The sequence below is a fragment of the Engystomops pustulosus genome, chromosome 10 (assembly GCF_040894005.1).
Source record: "Engystomops pustulosus chromosome 10, aEngPut4.maternal, whole genome shotgun sequence".
NCBI lineage: Eukaryota > Metazoa > Chordata > Amphibia > Anura > Leptodactylidae > Engystomops > Engystomops pustulosus.
Window position 1 is genome coordinate 71,487,039 of NC_092420.1, and position 11,320 is coordinate 71,498,358.

The 11,320-nt window shown below is 45.6% G+C and overlaps 1 protein-coding gene across 2 annotated transcripts in view; it reads right to left on the reverse strand.

Annotated features, from left to right (window-relative positions):
- Positions 1–11,320, reverse strand: part of LOC140103576 (uncharacterized) — an 80,589-nt gene that overhangs the window by 31,112 nt on the left and 38,157 nt on the right. For both annotated transcript variants that reach the window (XR_011850133.1, XM_072126715.1), the window contains exons 6-8: positions 10,756–10,821; positions 10,309–10,347; positions 7,640–7,684 (exon numbers count right to left, since the gene is read on the reverse strand). Coding sequence is in view for 1 of the 2 variants with exons in the window: in XM_072126715.1 (XP_071982816.1) it covers positions 7,640–7,684; positions 10,309–10,347; positions 10,756–10,821 (150 nt within the window). In the remaining variant the exon portion in view is untranslated. The remainder of the gene's footprint in view (positions 1–7,639; positions 7,685–10,308; positions 10,348–10,755; positions 10,822–11,320) is intronic.

An 11,320-nucleotide genomic window follows, 5' to 3' on the forward strand; every position in this document is an offset into this window, starting at 1 on the left:
TGTGACCAGAGCATGTGAAGAATTACAGTGGTTATTAATAGCAAATTCTGCCAACTGAAGAAATTTCACCCACTGGTCCTGACTGTCTGAGACAAAGAGTCCCAGATATTGAATCGTCTCCTGATTCATTCTCTCGGACTGACCATTAGTCTCCGGGTGAAACACCAACAAGAACGGCAAATTCACTTCCAGTCTAAAAACAAAATCGTCGCCAAAACTTGGAGACAAATTTTACGCCCCAATCTGACAAAATATCATCTGGTATACCATGGAGACGTACAATATTTTGTATAAACAGTTCAGCCAACTCTTCAGCATAAGGCAAGTTTTTTAATATAGTAAAGTGTCCCATCTTAGAGAAATGATCCACCACCACCCAAAACACCGCGTACCCTTGAGATGCTGGCAGATCAGTGACAAAATCCATAGAGACTTTTGACCATGGTCTGGTAGGAACTGGGAGCGGAAGAAGAGGCCCCTCAGGACGTCTCCTGGGAGTTTTTCTCCACGCACAGACCTAACAGGCTTGGACGAATGCACGCACATCATTAGTCATGTGAGGCAACCAATAACTTCTCTTTAAGAGATCCAAGGTACCCCGCATTCCCGGATGACCGGCCTATACCGAGCAGTGCGTCTCCTCCAACACTCTCAAATGACAGGAAAGAGGAAAGAATAATTTGTCTTCCGAAAGGTCTTTAGGTGCAGATCTTTGTCCTGCTAAAATTTGAGAGGAGAGGTGGGAGGAGACAGCTGCCAGCACAACAACTGGTGACAAAATATTACTGGCCGTAGCCTCTGGAAGCTCAGGTGTCCCAAAGCTATAGGAGAAGGCATCAGCCTTCACATTTTTTGACCCAGGTCGGTAGGTGACCACAAAATTAAAGGTTGAGAAAAACAAGGCCCACCTAGTCTGGCGTGAGTTCAAGCGATTAGCCGTATCCAAATATACTAAGTTCTTATGATCCGTGAGCACAGTTATTGGATGAAGAGCTCCCTCCAAAAAGTGTCAAAAGACTCTCGATTACCGATTCTTGTGATTCCTCTCACAAGAAGAAAACTTTCTAGAGAAATATGCACAGGGTCTGAGTCTGGTGAGAGTGGAGGACCCCTGAGACAACACTGCACCTACTCCAACCTCAGAGGCGTCTACCTCCAAAACAAAGGGTTGAGAGAGGTAAGTTTGAATCAAACTGGAGCCGACGAGAAAGCCGCTTTAGTGTTTCAAACGCGGAGCAAACGGTAGGAGACCAATTACTGGGATCAGCACCCTTCCGGGTTAGATCCATGAGGGGTTTGGCAATCACGAAAAAGTTCTTAATAAAGTTCGGATAATAATTAGCGAAACCCAAAAAACTTGTAAGGCCTTAAGATTGGTAGTGCCGAACCCAGTCAGTGAGCGGCTGAACCTTACTCGGATCCATCTGTACATCAGAGGGAGTAACAACATAACCTAAGAAGGAAACCTTCCGGACACAAAAAAACCCACACTTTTCTAGCTTAGCGAAGAGGTGTTTTTTGTGTAACCGGGTAAGTACCTGGCGAAGATTCTGCTGGCATGAAACCAAGTCAGGAGAGAAAAATCTAAATATCGTCAAGATACACCACCATAAACACACTAATGTAATCATGAAAGATGGAGTTCATAAACCCTTGAAAAAACGTTGGAGCATTACTCAAACCAAAGGGCATAACCAGGTATTCAGAGTGTCCAAAAGGTGTATTAAAACCAGCCGGAGTCACAACGAGAGGGTATGTCAAGAGCAAAATCAGTATTTATCAGCATGGTTGTGAACTAAAACTTATATTTTTATTAGATATACCTTAAAATATACAAAGGTCACAGGTTGTGAATTCTAAAAACAACAACAACAATCCGTACTATAGACGCCGACCTAGGCGACTATACTGATCACCACAACCCCCAACGGTTGTGGATCAAACAATGGGGATACCACGTACCTGCAAATCACTGTGCCATGCACCATACCATCCAAAAAATACCTTGCAAAGAGGAAATAAAAGATGGTTCTTACCACAACTGGTATTGGTCTGTAGTTGTGTCCAGTGGTCAGCTGTGCTGTTTCCAAAGTACGTGTATTGACGGGAGCATTAAGATGGTAAAGGACATACCTGTATATGTTAGATCCAAAAACGTCACGAACTGTAACAAGGCTACAACTGTCCCTGTCCCCAGGTGTGATTAGCTCCCGCCCTGACAAGGGCAGTCCCAATAACTTGCCCTAGTTTAGAAAAAAAAAAAAAAAAAAAAAAAAAACACCCTGCATTCCCCTTCCCTGACGCGTTTCTTCCTGCTGTAGGTTCTTCAGAGGGATTGCGGTGGAATCAATAAAACATGGGGTCTCCAATGTAGAGGAGCATCCCTTGGGGTGTAGTAAATAGTCTGATAAACCCAAGTGTAGGGTCATCTACTGGGTCCCTGGTGTGGAGCCCCAGGCGTTGATCCCTATCTGATGGTGTAGGGATAACTTTCCCCATCAACTGACGGATAATATATACTCTCCTTAGTACATCCCCCTGTGGATCACTCACCAATCGGGGATCCTATCACACACATGTCCGTCTGTGGTGCCAGCTGCGTTCTGTAATTACCACACGAGCTGCCCTCACATGCCGGCGGAACTTCCGGTCACATGATACCGTCACGTGATCACCAGTCACGTGATCCGGTCACATGACCGCTCGGGGTGTATCTAATGTGGTTGTCATGAGTGCATGACGCTGTCATCTGTGAGAGCATCAGCTCTCTACTGATGATCCTTACACAGTTTAAAATGGCTCGTAAAACTTAGCGACCAGATCGGCTGAGCAACAAGTGTCTGAATAAGTGATCAACACAGGTCACGTCGCAACCTTTTTTAGAGAACAATTACCCCCTGCGGAGTCGGAACACAGTACAAAAAACATACCCTCCCAGACCATAAATATATCCAGTAAGATATTATCCCCTGAAGAACAAAGAGTATTAGATAAAGGTTTATCGTTCGTACCTACGTCTGACTTTAATATATTCGAATGGGTAAAGGACCTCCATCTATTTGCCAGACGTATACACTGGCGTAAGCACTTCAAAAGGATGGATGAGAGGGAAAGCCGGGAACTCGGGATACCTACAAACATGTTAGAAGATGTAAGATTGCTCTACCAACTGGGGGACACTTCTAACCTTGAGGGTAAAGGACCCTTCACCGACTTAAGATTGGGGAGCACAAAAATGCCACCCAAAGGGGAGGTCTCTTGTATGGATGTATTTGTTGAGGTGGTTACAAGGGATCTCGAAAAGTTGGCGAACAAACACATCAGTAAGAGATACAATATGTCCGAGGGAGAAATGCAAGCCCTACAGGGACTTGAGAGGGACAAGAATTTAATCATTAAACCCTCAGACAAAGGGGGTAACATCGTCTTACTCGATGCCCCCCGATATAAAGAGATGTGTTTGAACCTATTGGAGGATAAACAGTGCTACAATCCACTAGATAGGGACCCCACGGAACGCTTCTCAACGGAACTGAAACAGATTCTGTTAGAGGCAAAAAGAGACGAACTCATTACTGATGCTGAATTTGAATTCATGTTTCCCCGGACTCCAACATGCAGCACCTTCTATGCCCTACCGAAGGTGCATAAGGGCCTTGATCCACTGAAAGGCCGCCCCATAGTGTCGGGGGTGGGATCGTTATGCCAAAACATCGGCATTTACGTAGACAAAGTCCTCAGACCATTTGTACTGGCACTCCCTACCTAAATAAGGGACACGACTGACCTACTTAAACACGTAGGAGGCATCAATATAGGGAGCAACTACCTCTTAGCCAGTATAGACGTAGAGGCTCTCTATTCGTCTATCCCACACGACAAAGGATTAGAGGCAGTGGCATTTTTTCTTTCAAGTCGAGGCACCCAGTTCACTAAACACAACCGGTTTATTTTACGCTTGCTTGAATTTTCACTTAAACATAACTTTTTTCTGTTTAACGGCAAGATCTACCACCAGCTCAGGGGCACGGCAATGGGGAGCCCAAGTGCCCCCACGTATGCCAATTTGCTCCTGGGCTGGTGGGAGAACACGGTTTTATTTGGTGACACCCCATATCCAGGGATTGATGGAGCGGAGATATTTCTCCGCTTTATCGACGATATATTTATACTATGGAAAGGGGATAAGGAAAGCTTCAAAAATTTTGCAGAAAGCCTTAACAGGAACTCAATAGGGCTGCGGTTCACCTATGAGACAAATCCTGACAGACTCCCGTTCTTAGACGTACTTTTAACAAGAACTAAGGAAAACACGCTTGCAACAACCATCTATCGCAAACCAACTGCGACAAATTCCCTCCTGCGGTGGGATAGCCATCATCCTCTCCCACTTCGCAAAGGGATACCCAAAGGCCAATATCTCCGCATGCGGAGAAACTGTAGTGACAACAGGGAATACAGTAAGCAAGCGGGTGACCTTAGGAAACGGTTCAGGGAAAGGGGATACCCGGACAGGGTACTCCGCTCCGCTTACCAACACTCCTCACGGTTTAATCAAACAGAACTATTTGTGAGCACCACCAAAAACAATGAGGGGTCTGCAACATTGTCCCGACTAGTTACCACCTTTGACAATGGAGCAAACGAGGCGAGAGCCATACTTGAACAACACTGGCCAATACTAATGCTAGATGAGGACATTAAGGGAATGGTTGGCCCCAGACCGTTAATCACCTTCAGGAGAGGACGATCCATAAAAGACAGGATTGTCCATAGCCATTTCTCTCCTGCGAAACCAGAGGGGTCATGGCTTAATCGTTGTCCTAAAGGTTGTTTTAAGTGTGGGAAAAACTGTGTCGCTTGCCCCTACATCAAAACCACCAAAACTTTTTACAGTAATGTAATTGGTAGAACCTTTGATATACGTGGCTTCATCAACTGCCGATCGAAGGGTGTGATTTACAAGGCAACGTGTAACTGCGGACTTGAGTACGTTGGAAAAACCTATAGGGAGTTTAGGAGAAGAGTTGGTGACCATCTAGGGGACATAAGGCATGACAGAGACACACCAATAGCCAGACATATGCATCAGATTCATGGGGGGGACCCTAAACAAATACAGTTTGTGGGTATTGACATAATACCATACCCTGAGAGAGGAGGGGACTGGAACAAGAGGATTCTGCAAGTAGAGGCCAAGTGGATCTACAGACTGGGGACAGTGACACCAAGGGGACTAAATGAACAACTACAATTTACATGTTTCCTCTAAAAATTGTTCCCCACAAGATCCAACTACAGATACAACATTACATCTCCCCACCTCCGGGTAAGGACTGGGCCCCCTCAACAGCGCCGAGATTAAGCACCAGCCCAATAATCCTAGTAAAAATACCTTATGACTAATTTGTATTAGTAAATTGTATTAGTAAACAAAGGAATAAATCTCATTTTTTTTTTTTTGTTTATTTGTTTTTTTAAATAAAGAAGGGAGAAGAAAAAAAAAAAAAAAAAAAAAATTCACTTATTCAGACACTTGTTGCTCAGCCGATCTGGTCGCTAAGTTTTACTAGCCATTTTAAACTGTGTAAGGATCATCAGTAGAGAGCTGATGCTCTCACAGATGACAGCGTCATGCACTCATGACAACCACATTAGATACACCCCGAGCGGTCATGTGACCGGATCACGTGACTGGTGATCACGTGACGGTATCATGTGACCGGAAGTTCCGCCGGCATGTGAGGGCAGCTCGTGTGGTAATTACAGAACGCAGCTGGCACCACAGACGGACATGTGTGTGATAGGATCCCCGATTGGTGAGTGATCCACAGGGGGATGTACTAAGGAGAGTATATATTATCCGTCAGTTGATGGGGAAAGTTATCCCTACACCATCAGATAGGGATCAACGCCTGGGGCTCCACACCAGGGACCCAGTAGATGACCCTACACTTGGGTTTATCAGACTATTTACTACACCCCAAGGGATGCTCCTCTACATTGGAGACCCCATGTTTTATTGATTCCACCGCAATCCCTCTGAAGAACCTACAGCAGGAAGAAACGCGTCAGGGAAGGGGAATGCAGGGTGTTTTTTTTTTTTTTTTTTTTTTTTTCTAAACTAGGGCAAGTTATTGGGACTGCCCTTGTCAGGGCGGGAGCTAATCACACCTGGGGACAGGGACAGTTGTAGCCTTGTTACAGTTCGTGACGTTTTTGGATCTAACATATACAGGTATGTCCTTTACCATCTTAATGCTCCCGTCAATACACGTACTTTGGAAACAGCACAGCTGACCACTGGACACAACTACAGACCAATACCAGTTGTGGTAAGAACCATCTTTTATTTCCTCTTTGCAAGGTATTTTTTGGATGGTATGGTGCATGGCACAGTGATTTGCAGGTACGTGGTATCCCCATTGTTTGATCCACAACCGTTGGGGGTTGTGGTGATCAGTATAGTCGCCTAGGTCGGCGTCTATAGTACGGGTTGTTGTTGTTTTTAGAATTCACAACCTGTGACCTTTGTATATTTTAAGGTATATCTAATAAAAATATAAGTTTTAGTTCACAACCATGCTGATAAATTTTGAATATTGAGTGAACCAGAGGCAAAAACGTCCTTGATTTTGGGCCATAATAATACATGCTTTGTGTTTAGCAAAATCAGTAAGCAAAAGGGTAAACATCAAAAACTAGCCGAGATCACAACAATACAGAACAAGAGCAGGTCAAACTCCAAGCAGAGAGCAAGCAATGAAGGGAATTCAAACACTGGTACAGGTGACTAGTGAAGCTGCAATTTATGCAGCCAGAACCCCATCTCCAGAACCTGATAGGAGCTGGATAACTTCTGGAAACTAACCCCTCATGGTGCAGAACAACAAAGCACACTCGCAGACACCATGCAGAGGTACCACAACTCCCTGGAGTCCAGAACACAACCCCTAAACAGCGCGAGGTCTTAGCAGCCGCTGTCCGGAGCGCACACCAGAGACTGCTGATAGCAGATTAGAGGTGAAGTTGCGCAGGAGGACGGAGAACACTGCTAGCACCACCCCGAAGCATTGGAGGAAGGACCACAAGTCCCAGGGTTCTCCCCTGAAAACCCAACAGTCTGGTCATTAAGGAGTTAAGAATGCAGTTATTGAACAGCACACCCCTGCTAGGGGAATTCAATATGCTCTTCAGCAATGATAGAGAAAAAGTTAGATGAATGCTGAAAGTATAGAGAAGTCCTTCCATTCCCATCAGTTCTCATCAGGTCCCTTCCATGATGCTTCCATTATTATAAAGAATAATGTGGGCTGCAGCATTATTTTTCCATTATATATAACAGAAGCTTGATGAAAGGGACCCTTGTGTCCCCTTAGTCAATGGGAACTGAGGTTTAATAGAAAGTCCTAACTATAACAGAAGATCATAATGGAAACTCCTAGCAAACACCCTGTAGCACAAATTAAAGAAATTCCTTTTATCTAAAGGTTGCAAAAAAAAAAAATATATGTTTGATGCCTAAACTAAATGAAACTAATTTCCTGCAACACATTTTCTAGGAAAATGGGTATGTAATTGTGGTCCATGTCTATTCATGCATTTTATCTATGTAGTAAGTTATAGAGTAAACACTTACATCCACATAGGTTTCCACACACTTAGAGGTACTAGCATTTTCCAACTGTTAAAATAAATAGATATTATTAACAAGGAACAGAAGAAAGATCTGGAATTTCTGTAGTTGCCTTTAGATACTAAAGTGAATATACAAATTGTATAGAAGCAAATGGACAACATGGAAGATTTTATAATATGACTGTTATGATTGCTGTTTTAAAAATATGAAACTATGCTGCACATCTCATGCTGTTTCAGGTTATTGCAGATCAGCTCCCTTTCCGCTTAAAGGGGTATTCTCACGAAGACATGTTTCTTATATGTACTCAGGATAACAAAATAACACATTCTCTAATTCACTGTTATTAACAAAAATACAGCATTTCACAGATACAATTCCAACCTGTCCCTATCAGTCCTGGTGTAAACAATTTCAGTTGCCCCTAGACCCGACCCTGTAACTTCTGAATTAGGATCGGGGACGCCATCTTGGATTCCTGTGTGATGCCCGGAGCAGAGTTTCTGTCTTTCTCTTCTCTGAGCCTGTAGCCACGCCCCCTACAGCACAGCACGGAGCTCAAAGACACTCACTGACTCACTTCCTGCCAGCACCACATGGTGAGGACAGAGAAGCTGCAAACTACAAACTCCAGGCAGATAAGTTATCCTGGGGTAGGGGGAGGCAGGCACATGTCTGTGAGAGATGTAGCAGTGCTGACAGTGTAAAAGTCTGTTAGCCTCTGTCTGTCATGCCTCTGTATAATAGGCATCTCATGTATCTCATCTCTGATCTGTCTCATCTATCTTTCTATGTGTCAGTGTGTTAGTACAGTGTCAGAAGCCAGATGAAAGTATATATACACCTGTTCCCTGATAATGTAACCACATTGTCCCCACACAGCACTAAAGGGATCATGAGGTGTCTGCTTAGAGAGTCCCCGCCCACACCCTGGAATCCCTGGACCAGCCTAGGGAGTGATAGGAGCTAAAACAGCAATAAAACTAAGTAAAATTGTAATGGTTTAAAATGATTGTTATTGTGTTAACATCATAAGGGGCATGCCGGCTCCAGGTTTTAGTAGGCCCCTGGGCGACAGAGACTTAGTGGGCCCCTTTGTGGGTCGCCCTCCAGTAGCCATACTGCCCTCCGCCCTACATAGCCATACTGCCCCCCTCCCCCTGTAGACACACTGCCCCCATAACCCTGCATAGTTACACTGCTCCCCTCCCCCTGTAGCCACACTGCCCCTCCTCCCCCTGTAGCCACACTGCCTGCCTCTCCCTGTAGCCACACTCCCCACCTCCCCCTGTGACCACATGGCTCCCCATGTAGCCATTCTGCCCCCCTCCTCTGTAGACACACTACTGCCCCCCTCCCCCTGTAGACACACTGCCCCCATAACCCTGCATAGTTACACTGCCCCTCCTCCCCCTGTAGCCACACTGCCCCTCCTCCCCCTGTAGACACACTGCCTGCCTCTCCCTGTAGCCACACTCCCCACCTCCCCCTGTGACCACATGGCTCCCCATGTAGCCATTCTGCCCCCCTTCTCTGTAGACACACTACTGCCCCCCTCCCCCTGTAGACACACTGCTGCCCCCTCCCCCTGTAGACACACTGCCCCCCTCCCGCTGTAGACACATTGCCCCCTCCCCCTGTAGCCACACTGCCCCTCCTCCCCCTGTAGACACACTGTCTGCCTCTCCCTGTAGCCACACTCCCCACCTCCCCCTGTGACCACATGGCTCCCCATGTAGCCATTCTACCCCCCTCCCCTGTAGACACACTGCCCCCCCTGTAGACACACTGCTGCCCCCCTCCCACTGTAGACACACTGCTGCCTCCTCCCCCTGTAGACACACTGCCCCCCTCCCCCTGTAGCCACACTGCCCCCCTCCCCCTGTAGCCACACTGCCCCCCTCCCCCTGTAGCCACACTGCCCCCCTCCCCCTGTAGCTACAGTGCCCTCCCCCTGTAGCTACACTGCCCCTCTCCCCCTTTAGTTACACTGCCCCCCTCTCCGGGAAAGAAAAAACCCTCAACGTTCCTCGTTCCCCTGAAGCAGCGCTTGCAGCCGCCTTCTTTCTTTGGCATGTGCCTGCCCTACGTGCCGGCTCTGAAGCCGACACACGTGATGTGATGACATCATCATGTGTGCCGGCTTCAGAGCCATCGCATACAGTGCGGAGAGCCGCTTCAGGGGAACGAGGAAAGGTGAGTTTGGGATTCTGCCTCTATGTTGTACTCCCGATGAGCGCAGCACAGAGGTAGAAAAATACACAAGGTAATTTTTTTTACCAGTGTCTTAAAGCGACACTGGTACAATTGATCCTGGAGCCTGAGTCGGCCCATCCAGCACCCTGGGGCCCTGGCACTTGCCCGGGTCAGCTGGGTGCTAGGCCTGACTAGAGGATTGAGATGTGAGGATTTTCTTTTGTGGGAAAACACCTTTAATAGAAGCTAAGCTACAGCGACTCTGTTTGCCCACTACAAGGAGAACAGCGCTGTCTGCTTCCTGTCATCTTCCTCTTTGCTGCTGAGATGGGGTGATGGGTGTTGGGTGCTCATCCATCTGAAGCTGATTACTATTCTAGGCATATTTCATCCATACATTTACCAGTATTTATCTGTAATTTTTTTCAATGTTAATGAAAAAATATACATAGGAGAAAGGGATGTCGTCTTACCAGGTCGCACAACGAATCCAAAATACCACCTAGACCACCCTAAATGAAGGAATATATTTGCAAATTGAGCAATTTCCTGCATCATTAGAAAAGTTTGTATTGATCAATAAAAGTTATTTTAATAATAGTAGAAAGAGGTAGCGTGGAAAAACTGATCATACTTCTGATTATTAGTAATTGTGATCTATAAGTTTCTTGCTATTGTGTTTTGAGCTGCAATATTGTAGGCTGCTTCTTTACAGAACTGTAGCCATGACTTTGCAGCTGTCATTAGTAAAAGATCAATCCACTCTTACACATCCCATTAGAGTAAAGAAATGGACCCTGGGTCCCCCTATGTGAGACTGCAGTTTTTATTCCATACAAAGGGAAGTAGGAAGAGTGGTTCAGTGTACGCAGTGCACAGAAATTGCAGTAATGTGATCAGAATAAGAATAAAGCACTTACGAGCAGGCCCTTTATGGTTTTAACCAAGTCTCCTACAGTTTCACCACCTTTTTCTCCGACTGACGCCTGTAATGAATGTAAAATTGCAATTCACTTTTCATTTTACCTTTTTATGCCAGGAGTTCCAGGACATTTTGCACCTCTGCTGGTCAATTGTCAAATTACACACTTCCTAGGCTGGGTTCACATTGCGCTTTTTGTAAAGACTCGTTGAGAGGAGTTCAATGTTTCCTTACAACGTATGGCATAGATGTATGTGGCGGTATACTTATACAGTGGGATACAAGGGCTGACTGGGAATTTATAGTGGCTCTGGAAAAAACTCTAAAAGTGGCCCCATTCTGTGGGCGGGGTCAAAACATGTAGGCGTGCCCACGTTATGTGAGTGAAGTTACCAAACTCCACACAAGCTGTCTTAATCAAAATGTACAGCACAGAGAAAGAGACTCATACTGTCTCCCCTGTGAAGGAATAAAGCTTTTTTTTACAGAGAAATTAATACTGCCACATATATATATATATGTAAAAAAAACTACTACACTACCTTTGCTGATAAACAGCAATG